General features: G+C 48.2%; 1 protein-coding gene across 1 annotated transcript in view; it reads left to right on the top strand.

Moving 5' to 3' along the window:
* The window catches only part of LOC138251582 (myelin protein P0-like), an 87,163-nt gene that overhangs the window by 57,736 nt on the left and 16,802 nt on the right, over window positions 1-12,625 (top strand). The window contains exons 3-4 of the mRNA XM_069205660.1: window positions 1,009-1,146; window positions 12,074-12,143. Coding sequence (XP_069061761.1) covers window positions 1,009-1,146; window positions 12,074-12,143 — 208 coding nt within the window. The remainder of the gene's footprint in view (window positions 1-1,008; window positions 1,147-12,073; window positions 12,144-12,625) is intronic.

A 12,625-nucleotide genomic window follows, 5' to 3' on the forward strand; every position in this document is an offset into this window, starting at 1 on the left:
GGCTGGCGGGAACGGGTGTCGTGGGGCCCCTGGGGGCCCCTGCACTGCCCATGCCACTGGAATGGGCAGTGCAGGGGCCCCCTAACAGGGCCCCATAATGATTTTCAGTGTCTGTTTTGCAGACACTGAAAATCGCGACGGGTGCAACTGCACCCGTCACACTCCTGCAAATCCGCCGGCTCCATTCGGAGCCGGCTTCCTCTTCACAGGGGCTTTCCCACTGGGCCGGCGGGCGATCTTCTTGAGATCGTCCGCCGGCCCAGCGGGAAAGTTGGAATCACCGCCGCGGTCATTTGACCGCGGTGCGGTGTTTGGGCGGTTTCTGCCCGGCGGGCGGCGCCCGCCGCCTGCCGGGGTCGGAATGACCCCCATTGTCATTTACAATAACGATACGTGTAACTCTCCCAAATGCGAGACCTATTTCATTGTAAATGCTTGTTTATTAGTGACACTGGGCTTATCTTTACTGGTTTGAGTTGTTCAAACCCATGGCCTTCAGGTCTGGCTGGTGGGTGTTAGTTAAGTGCGGTGATGATTTAATAATGTATCAACCAGACTGTGAACTGCACATTTGCACATCCTTGTCTTACCCTGTTGACATCCATCCCTAGGGTCAGCATTATATATTGAACAATGCACGTACCCCTAACCCTTGATCCATGTTGGGGCTTGCTTTCCCCGTTAGTTCTGGATTTAAAATATGTTTTATTTGTTCATTTCATTTGTAAGTCTGCAATGTCTCCACTGAATGAAGTGTTTTGTAGTAAGATTTATCAGTCTTCTAATTACCTCTTCATTTTTTGTCTACTTGAATTGTAATGTATGTAAATGTTGGAGGCCCTTTATTTTTTAATGTTGAGCTATAATGTATACGTATTTTTTTCTCCTTTTTAAACTGTGTTATTTGTTATGTGGACCTCCTTTGGAGCTCTTTACTATAATAAAACTGTTGACTTTTTTGACTTTGACTTTGAGTGTGCTGAGTCTCTGTCCATCTCATCTCCACAGAAGAGGAGGAGGAGGAGCCATGTCAATGCCCATCCTTCACCTCATCCCTGGACCTCCCCATTGGCTTGGGCGTGCTGAGCGGTCTCCTGTTGGTCGCCCTACTCGGCGTGGTGGGCTACGTGCTCTGGAGTCGCAGAGGTAGGTGGCTGCCATCAGTAGCCCAGGGTAAGGCTGATCCTGGCCCGGTGAACTTCAACCAACCTTGGCCATGTGACCGGTGAGCCATGATGGCTCCTAGGTACACCCCCTATGGAGTGCATGGTGCTGTCACAGAAAGGGACTTCTGACTCTCTATAGGCCCAGCCTTTAATGTCTAGGTACTAGTACATACTTTACTTATTTTATTTCTGGCCTCCATCTATGGTCTGTTTCCTTTTCTTATCGATTTTGCCTGCCACGCTTGATAGGCTCGCTTATATTCTGTGTGTTTTATTAAGGAACTGAGGCCCAGATTTACCAACAATTTGCACTGGGTTTGCATCACAAAAATTACACAAATCTGTGCAGAATGTTTTGTTTGGATTTACTTCCCAATACAAAACTTGTTTTATGCTGGGAAGTTACCTCAAAGTAACACAAACCAGTATAAAGTACAGCTTTGCCTCAATCTGCTTCAAAGGGCAGTCCCTAGGTGGCACATGGGCGTTCCCATGCAACCGCTAACAGTTTTTGGTGCAAAACCCTATCTACTAACAATACTAGACAGGGCTTTGCACCCAAAAAATCACTCCAAACTTTCCATGTGTGCTTCACTGTACAGCACTCACCTGTAAAAGGCTGGCCTTTATTGTAGTGGGTACCAGAGGTACTTACACCTTGTGCCAGGTCCAGTTATCCCTGATTAGTGTAGAAGAGGTGTTTCTAGCAGCTTAAGCTGATAGAAGGTAGCTATGACAAAGCAGCTTAGGCTGAACTAGGAGACATGCAAAGCTCCTACTATACCACTGGTGTCATATGCACAATATCATAAGAAAACACAATACACAGAAGTACTAAAAATAAAAGTACTTTATTTTTATGACAATATGCCAAAAGTATCTCAGTGAGTACCCTCAGTATGAGGATAAGATATATACACAAGATATATCTACACAAACCAAAATTATGCAGGTAATAGCAAGAAAAGTAATGCAAGCAGTGAAAAGTTACAGTAGATTGCAATAGGAGCACATAGGTATAGGGGCAACACAAACCATATACTCCAAAAGTGGAATGCAAACCACAAATGGACCCCAAACCTATGTGAGCTTCTAGAGGGTCGCTAGGACTGTAAGAAAACAGTGAGGGTTAGAAAAATAGCCCACCCCAAGACCCTGAAAGGTAGGTGTAAAGTGCATCTACTACCCCCAGAGAGCACAGAAGTCGTGATAGGGGGATTCTGCAGGAAGAACAAACACCAGAAATGTAACAACAGTGGATTGGTGACCTGAGTACCTGTAAGACAAGGGGACCAAGTCCAATAGTTGCAACAGTGTTGAGACTGGGCAGGAGCCCAGGAAATGCCAGCTGAGGGTGCAAGGAAGCTGCCACCGGTTGGAAGAAGCTTGGAGTTCTGCAAGAAACAAGAGAGCTAGGAACTTCTCCTTTGGAGGATGGATGTCCCACGTCGCGATGAAGCTTGCAGAGGTATTCCCATGCAGAAAGACCACAACAAGCCTTGCTAGCTGCAAGGGTCGCGGTAGAGGTTTTTGGGTGCTGCTGTGGTCCAGGAGGGACCAGGATGTCGCAACTTGGAGGAAGAGACAGAGGGGGTGCCCAGCAACTCAGGGATCCCTCACAAAAGCAGGCAGCACCCGCAGAAGTACCTGAACAGGCACTTGAAAGAAAAGTGAACCGGAGCCCACCCGAAGTCACAAAAGGGAGTCCCACGGTGCCGGAGGACAACTCAGAAGGTTGTGCACTGTAGGAAGGAGTGTCAGGGACCCAGGCTTGGCTGTGCACAAAGGAAATCCTGGAAGAGTGCACAGGAGCCGGAGCACCTGCAAATCATGCGGTACCCAGCAATGCAGTCTAGCGTGGAGAGGCAAGGACTTACCTCCACCAAACTTGGACTGAAGAGTCACTGGACTGTGGGAGTCACTTAGACAGAGTTGCTGAGTTCCAGGGACCACGATCGTTGTGCTGAGAGGGGACCCAGAGGACCAGTGATGCAGTTTTTTGGTGCCTGCGGTTGCAGGGGGAAGATTCCGTCGACCCACGGGAGATTTCTTCAGAGCTCCTGCTGCAGAGAGGAGGCAGGCTACCCCCAGAGCATGCACCACCTGGAAACAGTCGAGAAAGCTGGCAGGATGAAGCGATACAAGGTTGCTAGTAGTCATCTTGCTACTTTGTTGCGCTTTTGCAGGCATCCTGAGTAGTCAGCGGTCGATCCTTTGGCAGAAGGTGAAGAGGGAGATACAGAGGAACGCTGGTGAGCTCCTGCATTCGTTATCTGAAGAATTCCCCAAAGCAGAGACCCTAAATAGCCAGAAAAGGAGGTTTGGCCACCAAGGAAGGAGGATTGGCTACCAAGAGAGGTAAGAGACTATCAGAAGGAGCCTTTGACGTCACCTGCTGGCACTGGCCACTCAGAGCAGTCCCGTGTGCCACAAAAGATGGCAGAGGTCTGGGACACACTGGAGGAGCTCTGGGTGCAGGTCAGTGGAGTGGTCATGCCCCTTTCCTTTGTCCAGTTTCGCGCCAGAGCAGGGCTGGGGGATCCCTAAACCGGTGTAGACTGGCTTATGCAGAGATGGGCACCATCTGTGCCCTTCAAAGCATTTCCAGAGGCTGGGGGAGGCTACTCCTCCCCAGCCTTCACACCTATTTCCAAACGGAGAGGGTGTGACACCCTCTCTCAGAGGAAATCCTTTGTTCTGCCTTCCTGGGCCAGGGCTGCCTGGACCCCAGGAGGGCAGAAACCTGTCTGAGGGGTTGGCAGCAGCTGCAGTGGAGACCCCGTAAAGGCAGTTTGGCAGTACCCGGGTACTATGCTAGAGACCCGGGGGATCATGGAATTCTCCCCCCAATGCCAGAATGGCATTGGGGTGACAACTCCATGATCTTAGAAATGTTACATGGCCATGTTCGGAGCTACCATTGTGACGCTGTACATAGGTAGTGACCTATGTACAGTGCACGCGTGTAATGGTGTCCCCGCACTCACAAAGTCTGGGGAATTTGCCCTGAACGATGTGGGGGCACCTTGGCTAGTGCCAGGGTGCCCACACGCTAAGTAACTTTGCACCCAACCTTCACCAGGTGAAGGTTAGACATATAGGTGACTTATAAGTTACTTAAGTGCAGTGATAAATGGCTGTGAAATAACGTGGACGTTATTTCACTCAGGCTGCAGTGGCAGGCCTGTGTAAGAATTGTCAGAGCTCCCTATGGGTGGGAAAAGAAATGCTGCAGCCCATCGGCATCTCCTGGAAACCCAATACCCTGGGGACCTCAGTACCATATACTAGGGGAGTATATGGGTGTACCAGTATGCCAATATGAATTGGTAAATTTAGTCACTAGCCTGTTAGTGACAAATGTGGAAAGCAGAGAGAGCATAACCACTGAGGTTATGGTTAGCAGAGCCTCAGTGAGACAGTTAGGCATCACACAGGGGACACATACAGGGCACATACTTATGAGCACTGGGGCCCTGCCTTGCAGGGTCCCAGTGACACATAGACTAAAACAACATATATACAGTGAAATCTGGGGGTAACATGCCAGGCAAGATGGTACTTTCCTACATCACCCAATGCAGGAAACCTTTTAAAGTCAGTCTAAGCATAGTACCCTTCGAGTACCAAACCTATGCTAGACTCACACGGACACTCTTGCACTGTGGTTCAAAGGTGTTTGTGTGTCGCTAGGCCACCTGATTGTGCGCCAGCGCTAAGCAGAGGGCAGAATTGTGCCATGTCTTAGTAGATATGGCTCTTCCCTGCTCTCTCCCTGTCACGCCACAAAGCGCAGCATCTCTGCCAGGGTTTCCACTCCAAAAATCACTCCACTTTGAAGCATACATAAAAAGGGAAATGCATTTTTTCTCCCAACATTTCCCACTTTGCATGTGTGCTGCAGTGTACAGCACACTTCCAAAGCGGAAAATGTTTTAAAGCTAGAGTAAGCATAGTATTTTGTACCAGAAGAGTAACCTTCCAGGACAAAACCTGTGCTGCCCATGGCACAGACACCGTTGCATTACAGTGCAAAGATGTGTGTGTGGCGCTACATAGACTTACTGTGTGCCAGCGTTTGAGAGAGAGCAAACTAGTGCCATATCTCAGCAGCTTTCCAGCTCTCTGATGAAAAGCAACACCTTTGTAGATCAAGAGAGAGAATGCACTTGTCCAAAGAATGCACTAGTCCATTTGTAAAACATTTTACAGCCACTGATCCATCATCAATAATTTAGGGCACATTTACAAAGGAGTTGCAGAATGCAGCACAGGATGTGAAGTTGCAGCACAGGATGCGAAGTTGCAGCACGGCAACTGCTCTATGTCTTTAAAGATAGGGCACAGTTCTGCTCTCCATGCACTGGCAGTCTCTGGGCTGCCTACTGCCAAAGCAGGCACCCTTGTGCCATAGTGCAAGGCTGTGTGCTTTGTGGTCAGGGGTACCTTCCTGCACAAGAAGTATCCTATCAGGCTATGTCCGCTTCATACATCCACAGGAAGCAACACACATGCAAAGAGGAAATAAGAGGGGGAATGAAGATATTTCTTCTCACTACGGCAGCCTCAGGCAGGTGCACCCTTTGGGTGCAAACCCTTGCCTACGTCGCTTTGTAAATATGAGTTTGTGACAACATCCATGGGTGGATGCATGAGTCTGCCCGCTTCCCACCCACTGAATAGCTACCTTTAGCAAAGTAGCGCACGGCAACACAATGTGCTGTGTTGTGTTCATTTGTTCTTGCAAAGTCACGCTAATCAAAATTTGCCTGGCTTTGTAAAGACCAAAAGCACATTTGTGTTAGGCCTGCATCAAAAAGGTGACATAACCCTGTTAGAAATGGAGTCTCTGGTTGGCAGTCAGTTTGCACACTTTTCAAGCAGGGACCTTTACTCTTGTCAGGGTAAAGGAGTTACACACCCAGGATAACCCCTTTTCACCCCCTTGGTATCTTGGCCCAAGCAATCAGGCTTATCTCAGAAGTAACGTATAAAATATTTGTACAAACACACACGGTAACATAGAAAAAAACACCACAAAAGCACTCAATGCCAGTTTAGAAAAATAGCCAGTATTTATCTGGTTAAAACAAGATCAGAACAACAAAAATCCAACATACACAAGAAAAGATACACATTTTCAAAGATGAAACTTCAATATAGCGCTTAGAATCACAAAAGTTTCATTTTGATGTTATCACAGAGTCGTGCCGGACTCATTCCCAACAACCTGACGCTGCTGGCACTGGTCACTGAGTTGCACAGATCCCCTGGTACAGTAACTTTGCTAACTGAGGAAACAAGCCAGGGCTCGGAGTCAGGGGGGTGAGGTGCTGCTGGATCACTGGAGCGGCGGAGTAGGGTGTCAAGAACATCGGTGACACAGCACTCGGTACTCCCAAAGTCGTGGGACGGCACTGAGCCGGCTTGTCACACTCCAACAGGGACCATGGCTTCGGGCGCAGGTGGCGTCACAGAGTCAGGCAGCGGCGTTGATCCTGGAGTTGTCTATAGTTGGTGTACCTGGTTCTTGTTTTTAGGCCATCTTTCCCTCTCCAGGGCCCAGAAATTGGAATAAGCACCGCCTGGTGGGTTGGGTCCACAGCAAGCGAACCCAGAGGCTGCTAGGTGAAGTCTTTGATGTCTCTGAGACTTCTTGACAGGAGGCAAGCTCAGTCCAAGTCATTGGAGAAACTTCACAAGCAGCAAAGACCAGTCTATGTCTTCTTTAAGGCAGAAGCAGCAACTGCAGGCCAACCCAGTAAACCACACACAGCAAAGGGGCAACACTCCTCCTCCAGCTCTTCAGCTCTTCTCCTTGGCAGAGGTTCAAGGAAAGTCTGTGTAGAGAACAAGACCTTTCCTCTTCCTTGCCCGGCCCAAGACAAACTCCAGGGGGTTGGAGACCGCATTGTATAAGGACAGGCATAGACCTATTCAGGTGTGTCAGTTCCTCCTTCCACTCCAGCCCAGGATGACCCATCAGGAATTGCAGGACACACCTCAGCTCCCTTTGTGTCACTGTCTAGAGTGAATTCACAAACAGCCCAATTGTCAGTCTTACCCAGATGTGTTTTCAGCAGCCAAGCAGAGGTCCAGAATGGTTCAGTAAGAAATTGCCCGCTTCATAAAAGTGACATTTTCAAACAGACAATTTAAAAACCAACTTTAGCAAAAGATGTATTCTTAAATTGTGAGTTCAGGGATCCCAAACCCCACATCTCTATCTGCTCCAATGGGAACCTGCACTTAAAAGAAATTTAAAGGCACTCCTGTGTCAACCTATGGGAGAGATAGGCCTTGCAATAGTGCCTTACAATAGTGAAAAACAAATTTAGGAGTATTTCACTACCAGGACATGTATAAACACACTAGTACATGTCCTACCTTTTACATACACTGCACCCCACCCAAGGGGCCACCTAGGGCCTACCCTAGGGGTGATGTACATGTGGTAAAGGGAAGGTTGGGGCCTGGACAAGTGTGTACACTTGCTAGTTTGAATTGGCAGCACCAAACTGCACATACCGACACTGCAGTGCCAGGTCTGAGATATGTTTATAGGGCTACTCATGTGGGTGGCACAATCAGTGCTGCAAGCCCACTAGTAGCATTTGATTTATAGGCCCTGGGCACCTCTAGTGCACTTTACTAGGGACTTAGTAGTAAATCAAATATGTCAATCATGGATAAACCAATCACCAATACAATTTACACAAAGAGCACATGCACTTTAGCACTGGTTAACAGTGGTAAAGTGACCAGAGTCCTAAAGCCAACAAAAAGAGGTCAGAAATAAATAGGAGGAAGGATGCAAAAAGTTTGGGAATGGCCCTGCAAAAAGGGTCGGGTCCAACAAACCCCAGCTCAAAACATTTGCAAAATCTGGACCTTTGGGCCTGATTTAAGGAAAGTGGCAATGCAGCCAGTGCAGCGCCACCTTCCTTGGCCCCCTAGGCGCCCCTCTACCTCCACCATGTGTTGCCGTGTTTAAAATGTGGTGCACCATGGCGCAGGGAGGGTGGCAATAGTGTCAGAATTCCTTACGCCATTGATGTGCTCTGCAGGAGTAGCCCAAAGGGTTACAGTGTGGAGCAGTGCATGCATTGCGCCAATTTGTAAATATGGCGCAGCGTTCTTGGTCATCTAACACCACATTAGTGTCACAAAAGTGAAGTTAATGTGTCGTTAGGATGGTGCTAGGAGTAAATCTGCCCCTTTGTGTTTCAGGAATATTTCAGGTGCCTTGTGTTTCGGAAATAAGCCATTACTGAGAAACCAACCTCCCCTGGCACGGTAGAGTTTCTCCCTAGGTCTTCACCTTTTAACTTTTATTCATAGTCTGAGCCATATAGGTTAGTTTAAACATGACATTAATTCCTCTATAGCACAGGGAAAGCTGAGCACGATCTCCAGGTGCTCTAGTATCAACACTCCTGGGACTGGTTAAAATGTGCACACTCCTCTGACCAATCACTGGCTGGCAAATAAGCTCCACTCACCCTTCTCGTCTCACTCCAAGCAAAACAGCTTGGAGGGGGAGTGCCACTATCATCAGCGCATCACAAGAAGAGAGGGAACTGGACCAAGGCTTGCACTAGTCTAGACGAGCCACCTAGAGATAGACAGAACAATACAGGTGATGCTTCTAGCAGCAACACAGTTCAGTTGTAGAAGACCTTCTGTGTCTTCTACAACTGAACACAATACTCCATGTGAGGCTCCTCATCTAGAACTAAACACAATACTCAATTTAAGGCATCTCATCTACAAGTGAACACAATACTCCATGTAAGGCATCTCATCTACAAGTGAACACAATACTCCATGTAAAGCATCTCATCTAGAACTGAACACAATACTCCATGTAAGGCACCTCGTCTACAAGTGAACACAATACTTCATGTAAGGCATCTCATCGACAAAATGAACACAATACTCCATGTAAGGCACCTCATCTACAACTGAACACAATACTAGACGCAAGACATCGCATCTAGAACTAAGCACAATACTCCATGTAAGGCATCTCATCTAGAACTAAACACAATACTCCATGTAAGGCATCTCATCTAGAACTAAACACAGTACTCCATGTAAGGCACCTTATCTACAACTGAGCACAATACTCCATGTAAGGCATCTCTTCTAGAACTGAACACAATACTCCATGTAAGGAATCTCATCTAGAACTGGTCACAGTATTCCAGACAAGGCATCTAGAACTAGACACAGTAACCTATAAGAACCAGCCAGAGATAGACACAACAATCCAGGGGATGCTTCCAGCAGACACACAATCCCCTGTGCGTGTACCATAACTGAACACAATACTCTAGGTACGGCATTTAGAACTGGACACAGTAACCTACAAGAACCAGCCAGAGAAAGACATACCAATCCAGGTGATGCTGCAGGTAGTGATACAATCCCCTGTGCGTGTACCGTAACTGAACACAATACTCCAGGTACGGCATCTAGAACTAGACACAGTACCCTACAAGAACCAGCCAGAGATAGACATACCAATACAGGTGATGCTGCAGGTAGTGATACAGTCCCCTGTGCATGTACCGTAACTGAACACAATACTCCAGGTACGGCATCTGGAACTCTACACTAGAGGAACCACTCAGAGATAGACGTAATCCAGGTGATACTTCGGCAACTCCCCTGGGCCTCCCTATTGCACTATGATCATTGTAAGACAAGTGCTGCTTTTTCCAGCACGTGTGACCCACTTCTCACAGTCACTCCCTCCCCATCCCTTTGGTGGCACTTGTGAGGTATTTACTGACAGCCTGTGGAGGTCGGACGTCACAGCCTGTAACACTAACTCCTTCCATCCTTCCCTTTGGATGCACCTGTATTCAGCAGCACAGCCTGTGGAGGTGGAGATCCCAGCCTGTAACATTCCCTCCTTCCATCCTTCCCTGTGGTTGCACCTGTAAAGTGTCCAGTGGCACAGCCTGTGGAGGTGGAGATCCCAGCCTGTAACACTCCCTCCTTCCACCCTTCCCTTTGGATGCACCTGTATTCAGCGGCACAGCCTGTGGAGGTGGAGATCCCAGCCTGTAACACTCCCTCCTTCCACCATTCCCTTTGGATGCAGCTGTATTCAGCGGCACAGCCTGTGGAGGTGGAGATCCCAGCCTGTAACATTCCCTCCTTCCACCCTTCCCTTTGGATGCACCTGTATTCAGCGTCACAGCCTGTGGAGGTGGAAATCCCAGCCTGTAACATTCCCTCCTTCCACCCTTCCCTTTGGATGCACCTGTATTCAGTGACACTGTCTGTGGAGGTGGAGATCACAGTCTGTAACACTCCCTCCTTCTATCCTTCCCTGTGGTTGCACCTGTAAAGTATCCAGTGCCACAGCCTGTGGAGGTGGACATCCCAGCCTGTAACACTCCCTCCTTCCATCCTTCCCTTTGGATGCAACTGTGTTCAGCGGCACAGCCTGTGGAGGTGGAAATCCCAGCCTGTAACACTCCCTCCTTCCACCCTTCCCTGTGGTTGCACCAGCAGAGGCTCAGCCTGTGAAGGTGGACATCCCAGCCTGTAACACTCCCTCCTTCCATCCCTCCCTGTGGTTGCACCAGCAAAGGCACAGCCTGTGAAGGTGGACATTACAGCCTGTAACACTCCCTGCTTCCATCCATCCCTTAGGTTGCACTTGTAAAGCCCTCACTAGCCCAACCCTGAAGGGTGGGACATCCCAGCCTGTAACACTCCCTCCTTCCATCCATCCCTTAGGTTGCACCTGTAAGTATTCAGTGGCACAGCCTGTGGAGGTGGAGATCCCAGCCTCTAACAGTCCCTCCTTCCATCTTTCCCTTAGGTTGCACCTGTATTCAGTGACACAGCCTGTGGAGGTGGACATCCCAGCTTGTAACACTCCCTCCTTCCATCCTTCCCTTAGGTTGCACCTGTATTCAGTGGCACAGCCTGTGGAGGTGGAGATCCCAGCCTGTAACACTCCCTCCTTCCATCCTTCCCAGTGGTTGCACCAGCAGAGGCTCAGCCTGTGAATGTGGACATCCCAGCCTGTAACACTTCCTCATTCCATCCCTCCCTGTGGTTGCACCAGCAGAGGCACAGCCTGTGAAGGTGGACATTACAGCCTGTAACACTCCCTCCTTCCATCCATCCCTTAGGTTGCACATGTAAAGCCCTCACTAGCCCAACCCTGAAGGGTGGGACATCCCAGCCTGTAACACTCCCTCCTTCCATCTATCCCTTAGGTTGCACCTGCAAGTATTCAGTGGCACAGCCTGTGGAGGTGGAGATCCCAGCCTGTAACACTCCCTCCTTCAATCCTTCCCTTAGGTTTCACCTGTAAGTATTCAGTGGCACAGCCTGTGGAGGTGGAGATCCCAGCCTGTAACACTCCCTCCTTCCATCCTTCCCTTAGGTTGCATCTGTGTTCAGTGGCACAGCCTGTGGAGGTGGAGATCCCAGCCTGTAACACTCCCTCCTTCCACACTTCCCTTTGGATGCACCTGTATTCAGTGGCACAGCCTGTGGAGGTGGAGATCCCAGCCTGTATCACTCCCTTCTTCCATCCTTCCCTTAGATTGCACCTGTATTCACCGACGCAGCCTGTGAAGATCACAGCCTGTAACACTCCTTCCTTCCATCCCTCCCTTAGGTTGCACCTGTAAGTATTCAGTGGCACAGTCTGTGGAGGTGGAGATCCCAGCCTGTAACACTCCCTCCTTCCATCCCTTCCTTAGGTTGCACCTGTAAAGCCCTCACTAACCCATCCCTGAAGGTTGGAACATCACACCAGACACCACAGTCTCTCACAGACACTCCACCTCCTCTCTCGCTGCCCTTGTGATGTCTTCACTGACTTCTATGGACTTCAGTCAGTACTCACTCCTCTCCTTTCCTTCTCTTTTTAGGTAAAAAGTCCCCGAAACCCTCAGGAAACAAGAAGGTCCCTCAGGGACCCCCCTCAATCCCGCTTGAGACGTAAGTGGAACATTATTGTGTTTGTGTATTATCAAAGGTGTAATATTATAGTGTCTGTTATTGTAGATGTAATATCGTAGGTACGGTATTATATCGGAATATATATATATATATATATATATATATATATATATATCTATATATATATATATATATAGATATATATATATATATATATATATATATATATATATATATGTGTGTGTGTGTGTGTGTGTATTATATCGTATTTATCATAAGTGTAATATTATCTTTTTTTATCATTATCATTTTTATTCTTGTAGATGGAATATTATTGCTGGTATCATATTATTACAGGTGTTTGTTATCACAGGTGTAATGTTATTGTACGTGTAATATTATTGTACAATTGGCAACAAGCATCACGTATGCATGAGTGAGGGTCTGATTTAGAGTTGAGTGGTAACACACAGGGCTGGCTTTAGGGTAGTGCTGCCTGTGGAAGGGCGTCTGTGTGGAAG

Source organism: Pleurodeles waltl, chromosome 1_2, assembly GCF_031143425.1.
Source record: "Pleurodeles waltl isolate 20211129_DDA chromosome 1_2, aPleWal1.hap1.20221129, whole genome shotgun sequence".
Lineage (NCBI taxonomy): Eukaryota > Metazoa > Chordata > Amphibia > Caudata > Salamandridae > Pleurodeles > Pleurodeles waltl.